This window comes from Gallus gallus, chromosome 2, assembly GCF_016699485.2.
Source record: "Gallus gallus isolate bGalGal1 chromosome 2, bGalGal1.mat.broiler.GRCg7b, whole genome shotgun sequence".
In the NCBI taxonomy this organism is placed as follows: Eukaryota; Metazoa; Chordata; class Aves; order Galliformes; family Phasianidae; genus Gallus; species Gallus gallus.
Window position 1 is genome coordinate 66,026,830 of NC_052533.1, and position 25,840 is coordinate 66,052,669.

Below are 25,840 nucleotides of genomic sequence, written 5' to 3' on the forward strand. Positions count from 1 at the left end.
TCCAGTTTCAAGTATTTTATTTACTTGAAAATCACTAATTTTTAGAGTATTATAAACTGGTTATCTGCTTATACAGTAAGAAAGTAATTTCAGAGTAGATCATCCTGTCCTTCCCACTCAAAGACATTTTTCTTCTATGGGCAGAATTTTTCTCTTGAGAACATCAAGTTGGCTTTGTCAAATTCCTGTTTATTAGTGTTTGATTCTTCTGAGATGCAGATTTTCAAGCAGGTCTCAGTTACTGATAAGTCATCTTTTATAATCAGATTTTTCTCACTTGATAAATTCAAGGCTTTTTTTTTTTTTTTGTCAAGAGTGTATTTATCATTGCAAACAGCAATGCTAGTAATTCAGCTTAAGAATGTGAAAGCACTCACTGCAGGAGATGGAATGGCTACCCTGGCAGAGGCTGTATAGTTTGTTCAGTAAACAGCTTTGTGTTGTTTTGCAGTGAAAAATGTTCCTGCCTTTTTACTATGGATCTGACAAACACGCTGCCTGCCTCTGCAGTGAATAATTAAACAGGGTTTTCATGCAGAATTCAAATGGCCTCACAAAAAAAAAAGCTTTACATGCATTAAATGAAATTCAAGCGTAACTTAATCTGCTACTATGCATCCAGTATAATCCTGGTTTTATTGTTAATAAATGAGTCGAATGGCTAGTATGTTGAAGTTTCAGCTCCATACTAGAGGATAGGGGAAAGCCTATAGAGTGAGTTTGGATTAAAGGCTCCCAGGGCTTTAAGAGAGCTGCCACTCACAGAAGTGGGTAGCTCCGTGGGTGGGGCTCATTCATTATCCTTCAGCTGCTGAAAAGGATAGTCCTACCCCACTGCCTTGCTTTAGAGGTTTTAATTCCCTCTGGAGCATGTCTGACCCCTCCACGAGTCATTTTCCTAAATCACCCAGATATGATAAATGAGATGGGAAGAAGCTTTTTTTTCTTGGATTAAGGAATGTGTTGAAGTGAGAACTAGTACAGAGAAGGCAAAAAACAGTTTCTGCAGGGGGAGAGCAGAGCAAGTGCTTAGTTGGATGGAGCCACCTGGAGCAACACCACCCTGGTCTCTCCTGCAGAGAACCTGGGTGATTTTAAGCACTATGCCTCAAATCCCACCACAAACTATGGCATCTCTTAGAAATTTCCCAGGATAAAGCTTAGAGTTAGCTAAGCGTCGGTTTGAATTACAAGTAATGATCGGATTGCAAGATAGAGCAAGGAGGCTGAGGAACAAAAGAAACTGTGGCTAGCTGATCAAAGCCTCTGTCTGTTCCTCGTTCCCACTGACAAGTGGGAAATAGGCTGCCCTGGAAAACACAATAGCAGCATTTCATTTATATCGATGCTGGAATCGGTTGTATATTGACTTGACGGCCTCAGCTGATAGAGATGGCAAACAGATTTCATCTTCTGAGTGATCTTAAAAGGTAGATGCAGCCTGGCTGGGGGCAGGAGCCATCTGGCAGCTACCCCATCACATCTGGTGTGCCAAGCGGAAATAATGAGAGGCTGTATTGTTTTGCCTCTTTCCTTCTCAGTAAATCTGTGCCTGGTGATGATAAACATATTTTCCCCTTTCTGCAGTCATTTAGTGATATCATAATGATCGTATTTGTTATGGTAACTTTTGGAAGCCAGATGAGCAGAGACTGTCGCGTCCTTTAGGACTATGTAAACAAATTCCTGACTCGGAGGTTACAGGCTAAGTTCCCAAGAGAAGCCACAGGCTATGGAAGAAACATTAGGTGCACGAGGAAACAGCTCTCTCCTGAAAATAAGCACACTTCATTTCAGAATTGACAGTGCCCTATATTGTTCTGTGATGTTGTCTTACGTGCTCATCCTCTCCCTTCTTTTGTTCTTGGCCAAATGCAAGAATTTAAGTCCAAGAAAAAAGCACAAGTACAGAAGATTCTACAGATTCTACAGTAGAAATTCTACAGTGGAATTGCTTTAGCTCATTCATAAAACCATGCTCAGCAGTGTACTGTGTAACTGCTTTTTTTAGTGCCTGCAGCGGGTTGTAATTCTGAAATAAAAATAGGTTTTTTTGTTATCATTTTATTACTAGAATTAAAAATACCTCCACAAATATTCCACCCTCTTGCTGGGGGAAGCATTCTTAACGCGCATCGCTCTAGTGATGAAGCATTGGATACCACAGGTGACCTCGGAGTCTGCATCAGGTGGTAATACTGTTACTGTCTGGTATAATTCAGACAAAAAGCTAATGGACAGAGAAATATCCATTGTTTCCAATGGGAAGACTCAAAATAATCATTTCACTTCTGATAGACATGTCTAAGCAATAAGTGCTATCACTCATTGTAAATGAGAATAAAGCCATAGGCAGATGCTCAATCTAGTATTGTGTATGCTTCAGCAGCTCCCGTATTTATATGTTTGCAATTCTCCGTCCTACAATAGGAAATTACAGATACATTAAAATGTGCTAAGATTTCCATCGCCTCCCTTGTGCAGCTCATTTCCAAGGCTCTGCGGTTGCCTTGGAAACAGGGGAAGGTAGAGTTTTGTTCAGCTGGCTGCTGAGCTGCAAGCAGTGGTTTGGCTGCAGAGGGGCACATGGGTGTTCCCACGCGCAGGCACTGCAAATCTATGAATGGGGTATTTGGATTTTTGTTCGTAGTATTAAATACCTCCAATTTGGGGGGGGGGGGGGGGGAAGCTATGTTAAAAATGCTATAGTGAACCACTCTATTTATTTAAATGCCACTAACAGCTATGGTTTTTTTGTAGTGTTTATTTGCCAAAATGTAGGATTCTGGATTGATGTGTAAGCAATTAATGTTTAATTTTCTTTGCTGTGTGTTCATGAGTGCTTAGTATTGCTGTAGATGAGGGAACTTATTAGACACATGAACATGAGCCTCACTGTAGGTGCTCTTTTTTCTTTTTTTTTTTTAAATCTGGAGTTACACCCCTAAAAACCAGTGGGAATCTACAAAGAAATGGGTGCGATAGCTTCTGTGAATTAAAAGTTCCAAATCCTTAAGAGTATAATAATAAAGCTCCAAGGAAGCCACTGTGTGCATGTGGGAGGAAGGCATGTCAGGGAGTGTCCAGGTACCTTCAGATGGGGAATAAGAATGCCTAAAGCTGTTGCTTTGTAGATTTCCAAGAATAACTTGGCAGCCAAAAAGCTCTTAAATGCTTGCGTATATCCCATAGAGATGCCGAGAGGGACAGCTGTTTTGCAGCTCTGCAAGTAGTGAGAAGGTGTAACAGCCCAGTGCTGCCTAAAAAAATGCAGGCTACACCCACAGCTTGCAGAAATGTATATGCACAAGTTGCACTAGCAGTAACAAAGATTGCCTGTGATTAAGTACTGAAAAAATGTGTCAGTGGAAAATACAATAGCAGGATATAATGAACATAGAATCCAATTAAAAAGAAGATCTCAGTGCTAGTATAATCCTGGATATTTTGTGTTTTGCAAAAGCAATAGCATATAATTCCATGTGTTACCAAGCTTGAGCCAGTCCATGTTCATGATATTTCACTGCAGCTGAGGTTCTGCCCTATGGAAGAAAAAGAGACATCGTTTGTTTGCACATCAATACACTGAAGAAAACTGAGGACTGCTTTTGAAAAATCTCCACGTTATTTTCCAAAGGTCACAGCAGCCAAACACAAAACAAAGAAAACGTTAGTGTTTTACTAGATCAATTATTAGCTCACATCTGCAAAATTCTGCTCATTTTGTTATAATTTTTAATTTAACGTCATAGTACAGTGTGGCACTAGGACCAATAATCCATTGATCTGATGTTACTTGTCACACACGTTGGTCCACTCCTCTCCCTTTCACAGAATCAATTAATTGTTGAAGTGGGCGGGTATCCCTTGAGATCATCCAGTCCAATCATATACCCAGCCCAGCAGGGTCAGCTACAGTAGACTGATCAGGGCTGTGTCCAAAGTTCTGAGTATCTCCAAGGATGGAGATGCCACAGTCTCTCTGGGCACCATGTACCAGTGTCTGACATCAAAGGTTTCTCCTGTGTTTACATTTAGTTTCTGATATTCCAGTTTGTGCACATTGCCTCTGCTCCTGTCATTGGGAGCAACCGAGAAGAGCCAGGCTCTATCTTCTCTGTAGCTTCCCTCCAAGTATTTATGAGATTCTTGATAAGATACCCCTGATCATTCCCCAGGACAATCAGTCCTAGCTCCCAGTTTCTCTTTGTATGACAAGAGTCTCTAATCTCTTAACCTTTATGGCTCTTCACTGGACTCACTAAAATATCTTCATCTCTCTCTTGTAATGGGGAGCCGAGTACAGAATTTAGGTGCAAAATTCCAAATGTTTCTCACCATTCGCTGAGTAGAGGGCAAAGAGCCCCTTCCTTGAATTGCTGGTAACTCTTCCTAATATAGCTCAGGTTGCTGCTGGACACCCTTGTAGCAAGGTCGCGCTGCTGGACACCCTTGTAGCAAGGTCGCACTGCTGGCTTACATTCAACTTGGTGCCTGCCAAGACCCCCAGGCCCCTTCTTGCAAAGCTGTTTTCCTTCTGAGTGGCCTCCACCACGCGCTGGTGCCTGGGATTGTTCACTTCCAGAGGTAGGTCTTTGCTCTTCCCCTTGTTGAACTCTGTGAGGTTCTGATCAGCCATTTATTCTGCCAGTTATGAGTCTTTTTTGGTTTCTGCTTTCAAACTGGCAGTTCAGCTAGTTTTCCCTCCCTCTTGCTGCCCATTCATCTAGGCCATACCTCAATTTGCCTACCAGGATGTTACAGGAGACAGTTTAAAAGCCTCCATAGCATAAACGATATTCATTGCTTTTCCACCATCTACTGAGCTAGTAATTGTAGAAGGCTGTCAGCTAGGTCAGGCATAACTGCCTCTTTGCAAATCCATGCTGACTAATGCCAATCACCTTTTTGACCCTAATATGTTCAGAAGTTGTTTCCTGAAGAATTCATTCTCTCATCTTTCTAGGAATTGATGTAAGGCTGACTCACCTGTTCTCTGATCCTTGCTCTCGTTCCTCTTGAAGTTAGCAGTGACATTTACCTTTTTCCAGTCCTCAGGAAGGTTCTCCTTGCCGTGATATTTCGAAGATTGTCAAGTGTCCTCACAGTGACATTAGTCAGCTCCGTCAGCACTTGTGAGTGTATCTCACCATTGTCTATGCACTTTTTGCATGTTCAATTCATCTAAATGTTCCTCAAGAAGATCCACCTCTACTAAGAATAAATTTTCATTGCTCCAGATTTTCCAACAGGTCTCGGAAGCTTGGGATTCCTTAATAGTAAAAAAAACATGGTGAAGATGACATTGAATACCTCAGTTTTTTCTATGTCCTTTGTCATCAGTTCTTCCTTCGGTAGTGGGTCCAAAATTTACATTTGCTGCAGATAGATCAGTCCTTGCTGTCCTTCACATCCCTTGCTTGATTCAGCTCTGGGTGAGCTTTGATGTTCCTAAGCCTATCGCTGTACACCAGGACGGTGTCTTTATATCCTTCCTGGGTCATGTGAGCCTACTTTCACCTCGTGTATGTTTCTTTCTTATGTCTGTGTTTAGCCAGCAGCTCCTTGTTTGTCTGCCCAGGCCTCTTGCTGCCTTTGCCTGATGTCCCGCTTATCAGAAAGCACCGTTCTTGAGCTGTTTCATGGAGGTGAGTCATGAAAGCCAATCTGCCCTCTCAGACCTCTCTTCTCTACAAGACAATCTCCCACGGGATTCTTCCAAACAGATAACTGAAGAATCCAAAGTCAGTTCTCCTGAAAGGCTTTGTAGTGATCCCGCTGTTTGCCTTGTTCTCTTTTTCTCAGGATCTTGAACTCCATGATCTTATGGTCACTGTAGCCAAAGATGACTCCAACCTTCACAGTCCTCACCAGTTCTTCCTTGTTTATAAGAAAGTCCAGCAGCATCTCTCTCCCCTTTGCACTTCACAACAGTAAGTTATCATTGATTTGCTTCCAAAACTTCCATGAATTCTTGTATCCTGCTTTGTTGATCCTGCAAGAGATACTCAGAAGATTCAAGTTCCCTTTGAGAATAAGGGTCTGTAGCTGTAAGGCTTTTTCCAGTTCTTTGATGATCTCTTCTATGTCTTCCTGATCAGGAAGCATATAGCAAACAACCACCACAATACAGCATACATGAGTTTGCTCTCTAATCTTGACCCCTTAAATCATCATCCATCCCCAGGCAGAGCTCTGCGTGTTTCTGCTGCTCTTTCATACAAAGGTTAACTCCTCTGCACCTTCCTACTCTGTCCATCCTAAAGGGCTTTCATTCATCCACTGCAGCATTGCAGCATTCCACCATGTCTCTGTGATCCCCACGGTACCATAGTTCTGCAACTGCACACAGATCTCTCACTCATTGTGCTAATTCCTCCTGCTGTGCTGATTCACCAGCAGACACGGGAGAGTTTGCCATGCTGTCCTCATGGCATTGGCATTTCTACATTTGTGTGCACATGCTTGAGGTGGACCCCCTTCAGCGAGGGGGTGGTGAGGTACACCATGCTTCTCCTTTTTTGCTAACCTTGTTGGAAGCTGCTGTTTCCCCTCCTGGTGTAAAGCTGTCCTTGCCAGGCCAGCAAGTCAAATGAAAAACATTTTTTTTCACAACTGAAAATTTACAACTGCAAACTGATTAATGTTTTACAATCAAGTTTCTGCCCAATCCAATTTTATTTTGTATGTCCAGTAATGAGGATGTAGATATATCACTCTGACAAGATGTTATGGGGCTCTCACTGCAGATGTAGTGCCAGCCCTTAATTACATAATAAGGATCACCTGGGCTGCTTGGGAGGACCACGATCCCTTTTGGGCTGCCTTCTCCTCTGGTTCCTGTAGCACTGCGATGGCTGAAGGAAAGTCACTATTATAAAAAGGTACACACTATAGTGTTCTTTCCTTGATAAATTTGCCCTACCCTATGACAGGCTGAGGGAGCTGGGCTGAGGGGTGACCTCATTGCAGCCTTTCAGTACCTAAAGGGAGCCTATAAACAGGAAAGGAGTCAACTCTTTGAAAGGGTAGACAATAGCAGGACAAGGGGAAACGTTTTTAAGTTGAAGGAGGGAAGATTTAGGTTTGATATCAGGGGGAAGTTCTTTACCAAGAAAGTAGTGAGGTACTGGAACAGGCTGCTCAGAGAGGTTGTGGATTCCCTGTCCTTGGAAGTGTTCAAGGCCAGGTTGGATGGGCCCTGGGCAGCCTGGTCTAGTATTACACGTGGAGGTTGGTGGCCCAGCCTGTGGCATGGGGGTTGGAGCTACATGATCCTTGAGGTCCCTTCCAACCCGAGCCATTCTATGATTCTACGGATTCTATGCTTTTATGATTCTATGATCTATATCATAGAATTTTAGAATGATTTGAGTTGAGAGGGACCTTAAATACCATCTAGTTCCAACTCCCCTGCCATGGCCGTGGACACGTTATGCTAGGTCAGGTGTACACACATCTTGGTCTAAAAACCACATTCTCTCTGTTGCTCTTGAACTGTCCTTCCTACCACAGCCACCTGCCACGGGTTTGGATCAGTTTAGTTTATTCCCGTGCGTCAACAACCGGAGACGCTAGGAGCAAGGTCAAAAATCTTCCCAAGTGAGGTGCACGGTGGGTTTTCGTTAACACAGAACGTAGGTTCACTTGTAGCAAAACAGATACGCCGTTCCTATGGGAGTTCAAGTTACAATCGCTGCCAGACCGCTCCCAGCAAAAGCTGTTCTTCAGCAGCAGGGTAACGTTTCATGCCGGCCCTCTGCATTCCTCAACTGGGAGCCTCACACGGACAGGTCTGACAGCTCGAGCTGAAACTGTGTCATACCGCTTGAAAGCTGCTGTTGGCTTTATCATGGCTGTCCTCCAATTTCCGCTTGTTTTAAGACTCTGAACCACGGAACGATGGTATCAGTGCTTCAAAGGTGTCAAAAAGTAGCTCAGCAGGCCTGAGCTAGAAATACAAAGCTGGAAGGCGCCGCTAAAACGCAGCAGTGCAAGCTCTGCCGTTGAAGCGGACAAGTAAAGGCACGAGCCCCAGCAGGTGCAGAAGCAGCTCGGTGTAAATCATCTGCAATTCCTGAATTCCAGCTGTCCCCGGCCCAGCCTCCCCGCGCTGCCGCCCCGGCCCCGTCCCGCGAGCGCTGCCCGCCACCGAGGGGCGGCTCCACCGCCGGCCTTCGGGTGTGGGACCCGCGGCGGGAGACAATGCCGCAGCCCCGCCCCGCTCCCGCGTGCCCATTGGCTGCGCGCCGCTGCCGCGTGACGTCGAGAGAGGCGGTGCGCAGCGCCCGATTTAAGGCTCGGAGCGGGGCGCGGCCGCCGCAGCGCGGAGAGCGGGGGGTGACGGCGCGGGAGGTAGCGCGGGTATCGGCATCATGCGTGAGATCGTGCACATCCAGGCCGGGCAGTGCGGCAACCAGATCGGCGCCAAGGTACGGGCCGTCTCTCGGTTGCCTGCCGAGGGTCGTGCGACCGGCACCGGGGTGCAGCGCGCAGCCCCGCCGGGGTTATCGGCGAGCGGAGCGGGGCTGCCCTGGGGCTTCGTTCCGGCTGGGCCGTGCCCGGGCTCGAGCCCGCGGTCGGACGGAGCCGCCTGGCAGCCGCGCGTACGGCTCCTGAGGGAGAGGGGCGCGGTGTCGGGGCCAGACCCGGGTGCGTGCTGGGGCCGCTGTCGTCTTGCGGTGACGCTGCCGTGTCAGTAGAACGGCGTAGCTGCTCTAGGCGGTCTTAAGCCGCGGCTAGACAATAGAAGAGTATCAAATCGAGGGGTATGCGAGCATCGTCACCCCGCGGATGCGTGCTAAAAATGAATTAGCTCGAATTCCAGCGCTGCAGCTGCCCGTCTGCCCTCCTCTGCTCAGCGCTGCTTCTGTTAATTCAGCTGCCGCGGCCAAAGGAAACTCTTCTGCACTGACTCATGGAGGTGCAGCTTCCTCCCGGGCAGCTGCTCGGCCGTGCTAGGGAGTGGTCGGGGACGCTGTGTGCACGGACTGCAAGCACGTGTGATTGGCACCGGCCAGCTGTACTTAACAGCTGCCCTTTCACAAACATTTCTTCCAGTTCTGGGAGGTCATCAGCGATGAGCACGGCATCGACCCCACCGGCAGCTACCACGGCGACAGCGACCTGCAGCTGGAGAGGATCAACGTGTACTACAATGAAGCTGCCGGTAAGTTTGGTCTGCATCCTCTGACATCCTTAAGTAAATAAGGCAGAAACGCCAGTTCATTGTAGCTGGGAAAATGCCTGGTAAGAGCTGCCATCTACTAGTGACTTCTAACAGAGCTTTGTTCTCAGAAGGGCTCTGATAGCACTGCAGTTACGATCCAGACAGTGCAACTCTCCAGTGAATTATGGAGAGGCTGCAGTGAGCACAGCAGTGCTGCGGGGCCATAATGCTGGTGTCGGTTCCTCCCGCAGGTAACAAGTACGTCCCCCGTGCCATCCTGGTTGACCTGGAGCCCGGCACGATGGACTCAGTGCGCTCCGGCCCCTTTGGACAGATCTTCCGACCCGACAACTTTGTCTTTGGTGAGTGAGCGTGCTGTGGAGGCGTCCCCCAGCGTGGGTGAGGCGTGTGCCGGTGAGCCCCACGGGGGAGCCTGGATCCCAGCAGCGCCCTGGGGATGGGAACGGGGGGCGTGAGGGCGCAGGTGGACCTCGGTTCCTCGAGGGGGCACTAAGGTGGCGCGTTGCTTCTGGTCTGCCCGCAGGTCAGAGCGGGGCCGGCAACAACTGGGCCAAGGGGCACTACACGGAGGGCGCTGAGCTGGTGGACTCTGTGCTGGATGTGGTGAGGAAGGAGTCGGAAAGCTGCGACTGCCTGCAGGGCTTCCAGTTGACCCACTCGCTGGGCGGCGGCACCGGCTCGGGGATGGGCACCCTCCTCATCAGCAAGATCCGCGAGGAGTACCCCGACCGCATCATGAACACGTTCAGCGTCATGCCCTCCCCCAAGGTGTCGGACACGGTGGTGGAGCCCTACAATGCCACCCTTTCTGTGCACCAGCTGGTGGAGAACACGGACGAGACCTACTGCATCGACAACGAGGCCCTGTACGACATCTGCTTCCGCACCCTGAAGCTCACCACTCCCACGTACGGGGACCTCAACCACCTGGTGTCGGCCACCATGAGCGGCGTGACCACCTGCCTTCGCTTCCCCGGCCAGCTGAACGCCGACCTGCGCAAGCTGGCGGTCAACATGGTGCCTTTCCCCCGGCTGCACTTCTTCATGCCGGGCTTCGCCCCGCTGACGAGCCGCGGCAGCCAGCAGTACCGAGCCCTGACGGTGCCCGAGCTGACGCAGCAGATGTTCGACTCCAAGAACATGATGGCCGCCTGCGACCCCCGCCACGGCCGCTACCTGACGGTGGCTGCCATCTTCCGAGGCCGCATGTCCATGAAGGAGGTGGACGAGCAGATGCTGAACGTGCAGAACAAGAACAGCAGCTACTTTGTGGAGTGGATCCCCAACAACGTGAAGACGGCCGTCTGCGACATCCCCCCGCGTGGCCTCAAGATGTCCGCCACCTTCATCGGCAACAGCACGGCCATCCAGGAGCTCTTCAAGAGGATCTCGGAGCAGTTCACGGCCATGTTCCGGCGCAAGGCCTTCTTGCACTGGTACACCGGCGAGGGCATGGATGAGATGGAGTTCACCGAGGCGGAGAGCAACATGAACGACCTGGTCTCAGAGTACCAGCAATACCAGGATGCCACCGCTGATGAGCAGGGTGAATTTGAAGAGGAAGGAGAGGAGGATGAGGCATGAAGTTCCCACTTATCAGAAGAACTTCTCTGAAGCTGGCATGTGTATGGAATGACTTTTGATAGTAGTGGTAAAGCATGTTCTTTAGATGCTGTGTACCCAATTATCCTCTTTGCACTTGTAACTTTGACAGATTTTATCAATGTAACTGTTCTGAATCCCAAGTTATTACAATGGTTTTTTGTCCTTTATAATGTTAAGAGCACATAAAGGCATGCATTCTAGATTGTTTTCTGTCTTTCTTAACTCCCCCATCGGACAAAGAACAGCTATTTCTTGCCCCACAGGCTGAATAAGTTTCAAGGCCTGTAAGATGTCTTGAAGTACAGTGGTATATTCTGATCCACAGAGGCTTACGTATTGTTAATACAGATCCCTCTCATGCAATTATCTTTTTTCCTTTTCCTTACAGGACTCATACCTAACGTGTATGAAAAATGAAATCGCTATATTTCCTAAAGGGTGCAAGGACAAATACCTCTAACCTTACAGCTTAGGTCACCGTAAGAATTCTTCTACTTCTCTGTTGAACTCTTCCGCAAAACGCAGGTGTAGATTATGCTTTCCTTCTGGCATCAGATGCAACCTTAAAAGAGGGAGGGGAGGGGAAAAAAAAACAATATTCTGAATATGCACTATATTCTGGGAGCACAGGTAAACAGTTTGTCCTGTTCCTTTGCTCTTGGTTACCCAAGTAAAAATATTGATGTAACGCTGACGTACTGTTTCCATGTATGTGAATCAGAATGTCAACTACATCAATAGTTGAAACAACAAACAGTTCCTCCACTTTGGGAAGGATAAACTGCACTTTTAAACAAATTTTGTGTCTCAGACCTAGTTTAAGAACCTTTTTAGTGGTCTGCAAAGATGACACAAATTGAAGTGAGTAAGATGCATCTAAAGGTATGTCAAGCACCTAAGCTGCTTTGCCTGTGCTGGACAGAATGTCCTGAACAGACTGGGTGGTAAAACTAAATCTGTAGCCACAGCAAACTTAACTGGCATTTGCACTGTCTCATTTTTTTTCTGCATAAAAACAAATTCAGAACTAATACAATCTAGCTTTTTAAAGTAAAAAGGGAAGTACGTATTTCTGCTGCTGAATTATGACTTAAGCTACAAAAAGGTTTAGGAGAGTTTCTGAATAGCCTCAATCTTTAGGCTGTTAACTGACGGGTGAGGCAAGACTAAACTAATTGCTGTTGTTTTCTATCTGAGAAAAACCTCATGTATGTACTTCTAGCACTTAAATCAGGCTGTGAAACTCTGTTTTATAACTTTTAGCTGTTTCAACAGCTAAAGACCACACTGTCTGATACTTTGCTTTGCTGTCTTCATACCATTTAAATCCTACTACAGCAAAGGCAATAACTCTTGTAGTGGTTATCAAGTGATGCTTAGTTTCAGGAAGAAGCACCAGTATAAATGTATCTAGTTCTTCCAGCACTTCTGAATTTCATTAAGATGGTTTTTTCAAAGACAAAGCAATATACAGATATGCAAACATACAACAGCAATCATGAATACCATCCACAATGGTAAGCCTAATATTACTTAATTCTAGCCATACAGATACAGAGTAATGGCATGTTTATGGCAGAAACAATGTATCTGCACTACAGACAGCAAATCCTTTTCTGATTTGTAAGTCAGGAAAAAAAACCTAAGCAAGTAAAGGTGAGATTCAAATTATTACTGAAAATATGCTGAACTTAAACCTTTTCACCTTTCCTGAAATATCTGTGGTGCAACAAGAGAAAAAGGAGGTCATGTGCCTGTATTTTTTCTGTGTTTCTGATATTTAATCATTGGTTTCATTTCTTATTGGATAAATGCATATATGGGAGAGCACTTCAGCACAAAGACATGTAAAAAAAGCAGCTTTATGTTTTACTGTTTGGCGACTACTAACACTTGCTACCCTTGTGGTCCTTCTGAAGAAGCTATCTGATCTGTGTCTAGTTTTTGTTACGGCATGCCTTAGTTAGCATCTAGAGCGTTTCTCAGTGAAATCTAACACGATTATAGGTATTCTAAGCAGGGCATCTGTGGGAGTAACTGACTGTCAAGCATTTAAAATAAAAGTCTGTATGTGGTTATTAGGAAGGTCTCCTTATCTTTCTTATCTTTCCTATTGCATAATGTCTTTTATGAATGGCAGAGCTGACAAAGGTAAATATATCACTCAATTTCTCACAGAGATGACATCAGTGAAACAGATTCTTACACTCTGCATTCATAAAAATGTTTCAGTTCTTCTAATTCTCCTCTTGAGTGTTAATCAGCGTGATCTGTTGCTGAGTAGTAATAGAACCCTTGAATTTACATGCAAACCTATGAAGAAATATGGTGGAATCCCTCCTTTTCATGGGAAACATTTTTGGGTTTTCAGAATGAATGCCTCGAGACTTTTCTTGTTTATGGAGTAATATTTGAAGATAGCTGTACAATTTTTTTTTTCCATTTCACTTTTCTGAAACAACAAATTCATGGACCTTCTGAAAAATAAAATCTTAGAGGTTGCTGCTCACATCAACAAGGAAAAGCAGAGATCAGTATCCTCTGCCTTTCTCTAGTAACTAGTACTCTTGCTCTATTCATAGCATCTCAATTCATTGCTCCGCTGAATGGAACAGAAGCTAGGTGTCTCACAATATAAGGAATGCAATGGTTATAACAAGAAAAAGACGTATATATTTGCTAAGTATTGGAGCGTGGTGAGATTTGGAAAGACCAAGAGGACCTTCTTACGTTTCTTTTGGAGAGCATTAGGAAGGTACTTACTAAGTACTAATTCTTCTTACTTTCTACATAAAGAGAAAGGCCCAAATACACTCTTTGTATAACTTAATAGGGAAGTTGAGAATATTTTCACCTATGTCAGGACTGATTTGTCCAAATGCATTTTTTTTAACACTGTGGATTTTAATTTCTTCTTTTCTTTAACCATCAGTTAGAAACACTCCTTCACGTAACTTACCGGGAGCCTTTGATGTGCTCATGAATGTATTCTGCATGAAAGCGTGGAACCAAAGGGTCTTTCTCACCATGAATTATTAATGTGGGACATTGAATATGAGGCAGCAACTGTTGACAGATACTACCTAGGGAGAAAATAAATGAAGGTTACCCTTCATCAAAAATAAATAAATAAATGAAAGACCAAAGCTGTTTCTGCAAAGGACTTGAACTCCGCTTGGGTTCTAGCTATTGCTTCTCCTTGTGGATAGCATGCAATTATTCCACAGAAGTGCATTAACAGGACTAATATTTATTTCTTTTAAGTAGCACACAAGCAGTGAAACTTGCTCCATTAGTGGTTATTAGCAGAAATGGACAGAGCAAATGAAGGGGTTGTCCCCAGCCCTGCTTTTTTCTCTTCAGTCTTAGTTTTTGTTGCTTTTGCATTCAATGCTACATTTTATTACATAAGTTACAAGACCCCAAATCTCTTTCAGTGGGACTTCTCTCCAGCATCTCATCTCCTGGACCGTACATATAGGCAGGGTTGCCCCTTCCCAGGTGCAGAATCCAGCACCTACTCTTATTAAACTTCATGTAGTTGGTGATTGTCCTGCTTTCTAATTATCAAGATCTGCAAGGTATCTCCATCCTTGATGGAGTCAACAGCTCCTCCTAATTTAGTATCATCAACAAACATGCTCAAAATGATTTCTAGTCCTGCATCCAAGTCATTTATGAAAGCACTGAAGAGAACTGGCCCTAAAATGGAGCCCGGTACTACAGATCTCTAAGAGGCAGGGCTGAAAGCATCACAAAGTTTACATTTTTCTGCAGCTGAGCAGGCTCCACGTACCTTACTTGACAGGAAAATACAGGGGACAGGAGATAAATTTCATCATATTTACCACTGAATTTCATGGCATGCAAACCCATATTTCCATAAAGACTTTATATGTCAAGAGTATATGCTAGTATTTTATTAAATGTTTTGTTCAATCTGAGCTGTCAAAATGTGAACTTCCCCCTTTTTGTACTCATTATGTGCTACTTATTTTTAAAAAGTGTTTCAGCTCCCATTTTCAGAAGCTTAGATGAACACACCTTACATTCTGGAGAGCTTACAAATGTCACCAAGAGGTAGTCCTTTGACACTGAGAAAGTAGAGGAGAAAAAAGCTTAGCAGAACCCCTTCTGTTCAGTCTGCATGACAGAAACTATTTACTAATGTAGTTTTATGGCAGAACAAGCAAAGAGACTCATCAGCTAATGATTTCCATAAATCTTTTATCCTCCTGTACCTTGCTGGTTCTGTGAACCGTCTATGAAGTAACTGTGTTATTCATAAGTGTGAGTCAGACCCAGCTTTTAATGCCATACGAAGAGGCCTTCCTTTCCTGACTGCTAGGATTACTGTTAGATTCTTAACCAGAATTGTCTGCTACTATAACTACTTCAAACTAACACTGTGGAAGCCTTACCACCTGGTTTTTCAGCAAAGCGGGCTATTCCATCTACCCAAGCCTCACAGGTTTCTGCAAAGTATTTATGTCCATACAGCTCTTCCAGTGGTTTCTTAACCTTTTCACTCCATTTTGAAACATCTCGGATACCTACATGAGATAACATTGAAATACGTTAGGATCATACCTGCAACAAGACAAAACTCAATGCTGGCAACATCTGAATAAGTTTTCAAAGCTGAATGCAGACATGTATTTCAAACTTGAAACTGCACTGAATGGTTTCAAATAATTCTTAGTGGGGAAAAGGTTTAAAAAAACCCATATCCCTGCTGGAGTCTGAGTTACAAAACTGTCTTATTACATTCACAAGGAACAAAACTAAATACATAGGACAGTTCTATGACTTCTGATTTTTCTTTTTTGAGGGTATGAAGAAAATGAGTTCAAGAAGGTACTTTGTGTATAAAAAGAGAACTATTTTTGTAACAGTGTGGCAGAGCTGGCAGTTCTTTTTTTTATATCCTTCAGCCTTTTGCTTTGGCTTATGGGTTCTTCCATGATTCTTACCACTGTTTGGAAGAATGAAGCTCTTACTAAGGCATTCCAGCAGGCTGACATCATTATACATTTGCCATGGTCATAGAGAAAAACAAGCAACTTTACTGAATAGAGCCCGGTGACTCACAACACCCTGGCTATAGTTGTAGAAATAATCTGACATTAAGTTCACCTGCTTTTCCCCTAGAATTTTCAACACTGGTCACAGATAAGACACCTATAGAGGTAACTTTCATTCAGCTGTGTTTCAGTTGTAAATCTTTAAATCAAGAAAGCTCAAAATAACGTTGACAAAGCAGAGAACGTGAAAGAGACCTATTCAGTAGTGAAAAGTACTAAATCATCAAACAGTAATATACGCCATTAGCAAAGCTCTTAATTGGCTTCAAACAGGAATTAAAGGGGAAAAAAGAGTTTGGCATTAATTAACAAACAGAATCTGTCAAGCCAAACGAGCAAAGCAGTACTGACTGATAGAAAGTGTTGTTTTATAACGGCATCTGATTGGTAACCACTGGGAAATGTTTGATCATCCCAGGCGATCTGCTACTGACTTTACTGACCAACTGTTTCCCTTACAAAATCTGCTGTTTTATCCGTGCTGCTGACCTTATTTTATGAAGATGGGGGAAAAAGAAAGCTAAATATTGAAAGGACACAGATACCAAAAGAAACCCTTTCTCTCTTACCAAATCCTCAACCACAGATGAAATGCACTGATACTCAAGCAGCTTTATCACCCAGAGAGAGATGCTAAAAGCACCAATCCACAAAAAGGCCAAAAGTCAGCACTGGAGAAGATGCTACCTGCAGTCCTTTCAAAGTAAGACTTTTTTTCCAAATGACTGATTCTGACTGATGTACATTTTCTAATTATTATGTAATAGAACCTCTGCTCATATTAAAGCATGTAGAGAACTAAAGTAGCATGTTTACAGAGCTAAAAAAGAAACAGAATAAACCACTGCTACTACTAATGATAATAAAAATGACTTTGTACAGGTGATTTAAGTACACATGTGTAACACATACACTAGTTATTTAGCTGAAAAAACAGCCAGGTTCCACAGCTGGTATAAATCAAACTCTAATCACTTAAATAAAACTATCCTCAGTTACACATGTTGAGAGCCTTCAGGGTTAATTCTGCATTTCTACTTTCAACCAGTGATTTTTTTGTTGTTTTGCTTTAGATGGTAAATGGTCAGGTTTTATTTTGCACGAGTTTAATAACGATCAGAAATCCGGTGTTTTATTTATTTTGGAAAGATTTTGCAACCACAGTAATTAACTTAAAAGAAATGCAAATTAGAAAGGTATTCTGGGATTTTACATGAATAATTCATTTGCTTTCTGACCTCCAAACAGCAAGTTATGAGCTTGTTTTCTTACTACGTATTATATGTGCCCTAGAGGCAAACGCTATTACGTGTTAACATAATGAGTTTCTGTGGACCTCGTCTAAAAGTTGTGCAAGATGTGAGAAAGTAAATTCAGCCAAAGGTTACTAAGATCATTTAGAATTTAAATTTAGGAACTTGGTATAGCAACAAAAATCTTACCTTCTGAAATATACTGATAAGCTACTAGAAATAATACTTTTTAGTGGCTGTTGATGAGGACTTCTTTTTAATCGTGCTACGTTACCCTGGAGTAACTGTTGGGAGATTTTTCCCTATGATTTTAGCCTATCCCTATGTGTAACAACTTGGTGAATTTTGTACTCTGTTGCTTTAAATTTGTTGTGTCCTCAGCTCTGTCTCTACTTAGCTGTAACGTGGCTAAGATCCTTGGATGAAGATGAAATTAACTAGTGTAGGAGATGATATTTCTCTAGCCAGTCAGTTCATACATACATACCATTATAAATTCTCACATCCTCTTGAGTAACGCTAGCGTTTGCTCCCCAGACAACCAACTTGTGGATAAGAGCTGGATACTTTGCGGCTGCAATGAGTGCTGTAATGCCACCATCACTCCATCCCAGCAAAGAGAACTTCTTAAATTTCAGTGCCTTTGTTGGTACAAGAAAGTTATATAAAACTGGTATTTTTAATAAGCAGATACAAAGCGTTTATCAAAAGCTAGCAGTACAGATCTAGACACAACACTGCATAGTTGAATTAGATAGGGTAGCTTCCAGCTAGATTTTCCTGCTATAGGAAAGGTCATATACTTAATAAATAAATAAATAAATAAGAAACTCTACCCACTCTTTAATTTGTCATGCCTATTTAATGAAACAATCAGTGATTATATTAGATTCGTACTGCATTTAAGAAGCTGTCTTGAAATTAAGAAATGTTTATTTAGAATGGATAGTGAAGACCTAGAGAAGTATCAGAGATTCGCTTAGTCCTATGACAGTGAAGTCTTAGAGACCGATGGTACGTAGAATGTGTGGATTCTCTTCAACTAAAGTTGATAAAGACTATTGCAGTGTGGGATGGCATGTAACTCAAGATGAACTTAAGAAAAAGAAAAGTTTAAGACTTGGAAAATGAAATCCAGTGATTTAATTTATTGATGCTAGCTGACCTATTTAAAGAAAAATCTATAGTGACCAAAAAATGCTTAAAGAGCGTCTACTATAGGATTGTATCAAATTTAGGTGCTTAATCCACGTTTTCTGGAGCATACGTGACATTTTAAATATTAGTACCTCATGAATTCCAACTCAAAACATTAATATTGCAACATCTTTTTCTCAAAAAGGAAGGCTCAGAACAAAAAATACGTCAACCAGGACATTAATTCATTCTGACTTGAACATTGCTTTCCGCTTAGTATCTGAAACTGGTGTTCTTGTATTCCAAGGTCTGTGGTAGAGGGTAACAGCAGTGACTGGAGAGAGGATTTTGTGTGTATGACGTTCAGTGAGCAAAAGGTGAGGAAGATAAAGATGCTAGCAAGGAAAGGAATAGACCTCATTGCGGCCTTCCAGCATTTAAAAGGCAATTGTAAACAGGAGGGGAAACAACTTTTTACGAGGGTAGACAGTGACAGGACAAGGGGGAATGGTTTTAAGCTCAAGGAGAGAAGGCTTAGAGTGGATGTCAGGGGGAAGTCTTTTACTGTGAGAGTGGTGAGGTGCTGGAACAGGCTGCCCAGAGAGGTTGTGGATGCTCCATCACTGGAGGTGTTCAAGGCCAGGTTGGATGGGGCCCTGGGCAGCCTGCTCTAGTACCAGATCTGGAGGCTGGTGGCCTTGCATGCAGCAAGGGGGTTGGAACTTGATGATCCTTGGGGTCCCTTCCAACCCAAGCCATTCTATGAAAGAAATCTGAAGTTTGTACTGGAACAATATTCAATAGCAGTTTTGTATATAGGAGCCTGAGTTTGTGAACTCTTCGGCAAAAAGGCATAACTGAAAGTTTTGAAGGGTTTGTTTGTGTGTATTCTTTTTTTCTTTTTAAATTTTTTTAGATGGCTTTAAAGAAGAGATTGTACTTCTGAAGGAAAAAAAAAAAGCAAGTTAGTTGAATGCGTTGTTTTGGCACTCAGTGTTTTGTTGCTGGAAATCCAGTCCTGCTTTCTTTGGAGAGAAGAAAGTAAAAACACAGGAAATGAGAGAAGCAAAAGATCTACAGAGAAAGGAAAAAGTAGTTATAATCTGGAAGCTTGTTCCTGCTTGTAAACGTGATGCTCAAGTGAGGCACAGCCTTATCAGTCAAACTGATACCTGGTTTTCTTCTATTGCTACTGGACTTATCTGGTTTTGGCAGCTTCCTTGATGCTAGGCTCACTGCAGCCTTGCTCAATCCCAGATTTCATCTGTCTAAGCCCTAATTAGCAGCCATAAAAGAAATAAGATAGGGGATAAAGAAGGACACGTAAGGTAAGATCTGACAAGAAAAAGGAGCCTGGAATTTTAGCAGCTGGTCACATGTTGGCTCTGGTCTGCTGAAAAAAATTAGTTACAAATGAACAACTTTCAGTATTGTTCTGCCAAAGTGTCACTGGTGTCTTGGCAAGTTTTAGGAGTTGGCAGCAGTGCTCATAAAGCTTAAATTTTTGCTGTTGCTGCTATTCTCCAAGTGCCAGTAGCAAATTATGCATCTCAAAGTTGCCTGATGGGTGGTATAGATGATTAACATTTTTGTCCTCCATCCTAGGCAATTTGACAGCGCTTCAACTGAGATCTACTTGCCTCCAGTTATGTACTTCTCTCACTGACTAGCCATTATTTTGTTGCATTTTTGGGGGTTTTCTCAGGATGCCTTTTCAGCAGGAGGAATTTATTTTATCCTTTGTGGCCTTCCAAAAGAAAAAAAAAAACCCACAAACAATGCAGTATACCAGATGTTTTGGAAATGCTGTGTATGTTTGTTTGCTTCAGTTTTGAATTACTTACCCTGCGGGCCTCTACCTTACATTGGCAGTTACCTGCGAGCTGGTTGCAGCTCCTCTGTTCTGTGGGTGATTTTGTGCTATCTTTACCCAACAAGGGAACAGAATTTCTTTCGAAATCACCTCCTCCATCAAGGTCTATGTGAAATGCAATCAAAAGATCATGCATGCTGTGACAGAAATAGTTTACAACGTTAAGTTGCAATATAGCATCACTCTGTGCTATATTATTTCTTTGGACCACAGGAGGTATGCCACAAGGGCTGCAGTTCATCTATAAAAACTGGGAGAAACCCAAACCCACCTTTTTACTTCAACAGTAGGTTTTTAGACTAAGAACCTCTTAAATATCACACTGACTGTTCCCATAATGATATTTTTTAATGCTTTGGGCCTTCATTGTGGTTTTTGTTAAGAGATTGGGATGGAGTATGGCAAAATGGACCTAAATGCATGAGACTCCTTCAATTTTATCTCAGTTCCTTCGCAGAACACGTTCAGTGATGCATAACACTGTCGTCTGCATCAAGGTGCTAAATACTCTTCAGAATTTATACTTCTGTTATTTCACTGAACCCCTGCAGCAGTCACAGCTCCAGGAGAGGCACCAGAATCTGAAAGAGCCCGGAATAAAGGTTCTGAAGGCTCACCCATACAAATGGGTTTTGTCTGTCCGCAGGCTGTCTGCATGCAAACCACATACCATTAGACAGCCCTCTGCAGGCGTTAGGACTTTGTTTTATGCTGGAAATGCTAGCTGGGGTGATTATGTGGGAGCTGTGCTATCCTTCGCATGTTGTGCTAAAATAGAATCAAGTTACCTGCCCTTGGGAAGATTTTAACAAATAGTTATTATATGCTTACATCAGTGAACATCTTCAAAAAAAACCAGGATGCCATATCTCATTTGTCTTGGCAGTTTAGAGATTGGTGGGCTGCAGCCCTGTTTGACTGCATGCCTTATGATTACATGCTTTTTAAGGACTGCTTTTTTAAGCTCTGTTTTCTATTTAGCAGCTATTAGTTTTTTAACAGAGGCGGGGAAAGGGAATTACAACCATTTAGACTGAAAGTTTGTCACCTACCCATGATAGCAGCTTTATTTTCTTTGTTTGTGTAGCAGAAGAAATGGGTGATTTACTGTGCAGAGAGACTGCTTATATGGTTAGAGGGCACAACTGTATTTTAATCCTGATTCTGCTGTCAGACTTATTTTGTTTCACCACGCAGAATACTCGAGGAAGGCTGCATTTCCAGTTTCATATGGTTCTTTCTGTAAGGTTACTGCTCGTTACAGAAACACAGTTGGATTCACTGACTGAATCTTGTCTCATATTTTTGGAATTTTCATGCTCTGCCAACTTTCTTAACATGGCCAAAGAAACTGTATAGTTTAACATAACAAGACCAAAATATTAGTTAGAACTAAACCAGAAAACAGTGTTAGCTCTTAGAGGATGGAATAAAAGCACAGCTTAGGAACATAAATTTCAAATTAAAAAAAAAAATATATCCATAAGATGGAGAAATAATAACAGCTTTGAATCACAGTCTTCATAATCACAATAGCAGTGTTGGTTAAGATCTGGTATGATTACAGGAACCCTTTGGTTTCCCACAAAAATTATTTCAGTAATAGGCTGTAAAATGCAAAGCGCCAAGTCAGTTTTCACTATCAGATGTCTGTTGAACCGGATTGCTCGAGGTAAAATGTCAAGTTTCTATTAGCTAAAAAAATTTCTAAGAACCTTTCACTACTGTAATCTCTTCTAGTTAAATCATTCGGCTTAGCCTTTGTTTTTCATATATAGTTTATGTAAATTCACATGGTTCTCATCTGTACATCTCTTAGGGCAGGGTTTTGGAGTAAGAACGTATTGCTTTGTAATTCCCCAAGCTGAACTTCTCTGTATATTGCAGAAGTAAATATTTTCCAGAACAGTGTATATCTGCCCAGTTTTAAGCCTTCATTTGTATGTTTTGCTTAACTTCTTGTCTGTTGGAAACACCATATTGTCATGGTTTTGACTGGGATAGACTTAATTTTCTTCATAGAGGCTTGTATGATGCTGTGGTTTGGATTTTTAATGAAAATAGCAGTGATAACACACTGATGTCTTTAGTTATTGCAGAGCAGTGCTTACACAGTCAAGGATTTCTCCGCTTCTCATATTAATCTGCAGTGAGGAAGCTGAGGGTGTGAGAGAAGCTGGGAGGGGACAAAGCCAGGACAGCTGACCCCAGCTGACCAAAAGAATGTCCCATACATGAGACCATGCTTGGCAATACAAGCTAGGGGAAAAGAAGGAGGAAGGGGGTGGATGTTGAGAATGAAGGTGTTTGCCTTCTCAGGTAAGTTATGTGTGACAAGCTGTGCTTTCCTGTGTCCGAACATCTGCCTGCCAGTGAGAAGTACTGAATGGATTCCTTATTTTACCTTGCTTGAATGTACAGCTTTTGCTTTACCTAGTAAACTGTCTATCTTAACCCATGCTTTTCAACTTTCTGATTCTTTCTCCCATCCCATCAGGGGAGAGTGAGCGATCAGTTATGTGCTGCTGAGCTGCCTGCTGGGGTTAAACCAGAACACATACTTAGCAGCACTCTTCCACCCGCAAAATCTAAGAATTTATATATACAATGAAATCTGAGAATAGATTTACCTGCATAAGATCCACAGCATCTTTTGCATCTCTCTCAAAGAAATCTGGTGGGAAGTCTCGAGAGGGAGGGATGGACTGTCCGTATCCTCGTGGATCCCAAGCGACAATTGTGAATAGTTTCTTATTCATGGACTTAAGCTGTGGTCCAAAATCAGTTTGACCGCTCCCTGGAAAACCATCATTCTTCAGTTTAAGAAACCACCATAATACATATACAGCATACACACTCTAGATGGAAACTGGGGAAACTTGTATCTTAATTCTAAAAAAGAGGCTTTATACTTTATCTCTATTTGTAACGAAGGATTGCAACACTCAGACATGAAGTAGGTAATAAAAATCTTCAGAAGTATCTGCAGTATGATGAGAGCAAACTTTCTAGTAGGAAGGCAAGCTTATAAAAAAAACGATGCTCTGCATGAATGTTCTAGAAGAACATCTTAAACTGAGTTTCCTGGAATTATTATCTGAGATAGGGACTTATCTTTGACAGATTGAAAGCATGGTTATTGCTGTTCATCTGACCAGCACAGGGGAAACTGTGAAAGGGGAGGAATACGCTGACAAAACTGTGATTTATAGGTGAAAAGCACCTATAAAGTGAGATGGTTCTTATTTCATGAAACATTTCAATAAGACTATGGGTGTTTGAAGCTGAACTTTAAATGCATTGTTTGAGGAGACGGTAGTGACACAAAAGTACAGAATTCTAGCTTTTTATTTTGCTAAGATATTTGTTGCCAAAATAACTCAAATAGATTTCTTTTCCTCCTGACACAGTCCAGTTTCTTTCATTGATAGCCTTGACTTTCAGAGGATTAAATAACTGAGTCTAGAATATACTGTTGCACTAAGCTATCTATGAACAGCAGGAGAAGACTGCAATTTATTTCTAATCTGGATCATGGTTCTGTGGTAACAACATCACACACTACTTAAATAAAACCTGTCCAGCTCTAGTATGTAATATTCAAATAATGAAATATTGAATTGGCTATTTATTGTTATATTAAAAAGGCTGTTCGAGGGCTGAACATACTGCAAGAACCCAGGAAAAAAACCTGTGCAAATTTCAAAGGGTTATAATGAAAAGCAGTAGTCTCAGAGGACAGGTATCGTGTAGCTAGCAGAATCTGTTGTCCATCTCTAAAAGTCACTGAGGGTCTTAACGATGTTGTCCTCAATAACCACAAGATGAAAATATGTTTTAAAGCAAAAAGCAAGTCTCAGCCATGCCTTTTTCAATGTGAGCATAAACTGCAATGTTTATTAATTCAACTGAAATGCACCTAGTTTCTAAGAAGAATACAACAATCAGCTGTGTAAGAAATACAGCTGACCTGATTTTTTTCCCCGCATTACTTTGCACCTCATCGCAGCAATTTGCTGGACACCCTTTTCCCACAGTCCAATCCAGAAGGTATAGGTGACTATGAGAGCCAAGAAATTGAGAACCAATACCATTATGTATTATGTTGTCCAGTGAGATATTTAAAATCTTTAAAAACAGTTAACTTGTTGCTATACCTCTACATTTTCCTATCTTTTGTATGTGTAACAATTCACCTTTTAATGAAAGTGCTCTATAATCAGGTGCTGGACATATTACAAAATAGTTTGTGCATTCTAGCAAAAGAGCAGATGGTTAAAGAGGTGGTTGCTCTAGAAAGAAAAAATAAAATCTCCAGACCTAGCATTCCGGGAAGCAGAAGAACAGCATGGCTTCCTTCTCCTGTTTGCTGATAATGCAGATTGACTCCATTCACTTGGATTTTGGCAGATGTTATCGAAGTACTAGGGATGAGGCAAGGAAAAGAAAAACATTCAGACAGGCAATTCTCATTACTACAAGGACACTCAAGGAACACACAATACTTAACGTTTTCTAGATATGAAGGATAATATAGGAAAATCTAAACTGTTTACTTGCCCTTTCACAGACACACAGAAGACGAAACTTGACAGGAGTGCAGATGCGATCACTATGTGACCATTAAAGAGGTGATGGAGTCCCCTATGGAAATACTCAAGACCCATCTGGGCACCTACCTGTGGGACCTAATGTAGGGAGCCTGCTTTAGCAGGGGGGTTGGACTTGAGGTCCCTTTCAACCCCTGTCATTCTGTAATTTGTACTCATATTTCACAAATACAGTTGAATGAATTCAGATAAAGGAGAAAAAAAAAAGTCTTGACCATGCAAGAAGGGGAATATAACTGAAAGATACCACAGAGGAGAAACCTCCTTCTGCTGTGTAATAACTTTTGAAGTAGCTAGGGTTGATCTTACTGCTTCTAAACTGGATTTCTCTGCCTGTGCAACACATCACAATCTCCTGTTATGGTGCATATGCAATAGTAGCATATATAGAAGGTAACCAACGTGTAGTTCTTGTAGACAAAGGGCGTATATAATGATTTTGAGATTCGGATAGCGTTAGACGTTTTCCACAGCTCTACCTTTCTCCTGACCAATGATTAACATTGCGGGCTCAGGAATTTTGCTGAGCTTGTGACGTACAACTCTTGGATCGTGTCTCAGTGTAAAGTCCAGTGAAATTCCAGAATTTCCCACACAGTGTGTTTTGAACGCTTTTTGGACTAAAATGATTTCTTTTTCAACACGCTGAGAAGCTGCACTGGAAGCCGGTACTGCTAAAATAGCGGTCTTCTCCACACGAAACGTCTGTGTCTGAACTCAGTATTGCTGCCACCACCACGACTTCATTTCTGCAAAGTAGCCGTTAGAACACCACACTTTTCATTGCTTGGCATAACCACACTTGCAAAAACCCACTTAAAACAGCAAACAAACAAACAAACAAACAAACACCGACAACCCCACAGCCCGCCATGTAAAGGAGCTAGCAGTGTTAAGGCTTATAGCCGTGCGGAGCACCTGCCTGCATTCAGCAGGATGGTACAAGGCATTGCACGCAGCGAGCCTCTGGGGACTGTGCTTTTCATTACCCGTAGGAGGCGGCCGGTCCCCGGGTTGTGAGCAACGCGGTGCGAGGTTGCAGCATCAGCACGGCCGTGACAGCGCTCCGCCATGCCATGGTGCCCGCC

General features: G+C 42.7%; 2 protein-coding genes across 6 annotated transcripts; one reads left to right on the plus strand and one right to left on the minus strand.

Moving 5' to 3' along the window:
- On the minus strand, positions 1 to 25,840 carry BPHL (biphenyl hydrolase like). 5 transcript variants are annotated; one of them, XM_025147675.3, is made up of 8 exons: positions 25,742 to 25,840; positions 24,463 to 24,566; positions 22,773 to 22,939; positions 17,620 to 17,773; positions 15,220 to 15,348; positions 13,755 to 13,878; positions 11,257 to 11,357; positions 1 to 3,542 (listed from the first exon to the last, which is right to left on the minus strand). In XM_025147675.3, exons 1-7 carry the CDS (start codon positions 25,828 to 25,830, stop codon positions 11,270 to 11,272), a joined length of 855 nt encoding a protein of 284 aa, XP_025003443.1. In that variant the 5' UTR covers positions 25,831 to 25,840; the 3' UTR covers positions 1 to 3,542; positions 11,257 to 11,269. The 5 variants fall into 5 exon arrangements, with proteins under 5 accessions (XP_025003443.1, XP_015131505.1, XP_025003441.1 ...); XM_015276019.4 differs by having other exon boundaries at positions 11,250 to 11,357; XM_025147673.3 differs by having other exon boundaries at positions 15,217 to 15,348.
- On the plus strand, positions 8,322 to 12,876 carry TUBB2A (tubulin, beta 2A class IIa). The gene is made up of 4 exons (XM_001231209.7): positions 8,322 to 8,432; positions 9,061 to 9,169; positions 9,421 to 9,531; positions 9,714 to 12,876. The coding sequence occupies exons 1-4, from the start codon at positions 8,376 to 8,378 to the stop codon at positions 10,772 to 10,774; spliced, it is 1,338 nt and encodes a 445-aa protein (XP_001231210.4). The 5' UTR covers positions 8,322 to 8,375; the 3' UTR covers positions 10,775 to 12,876.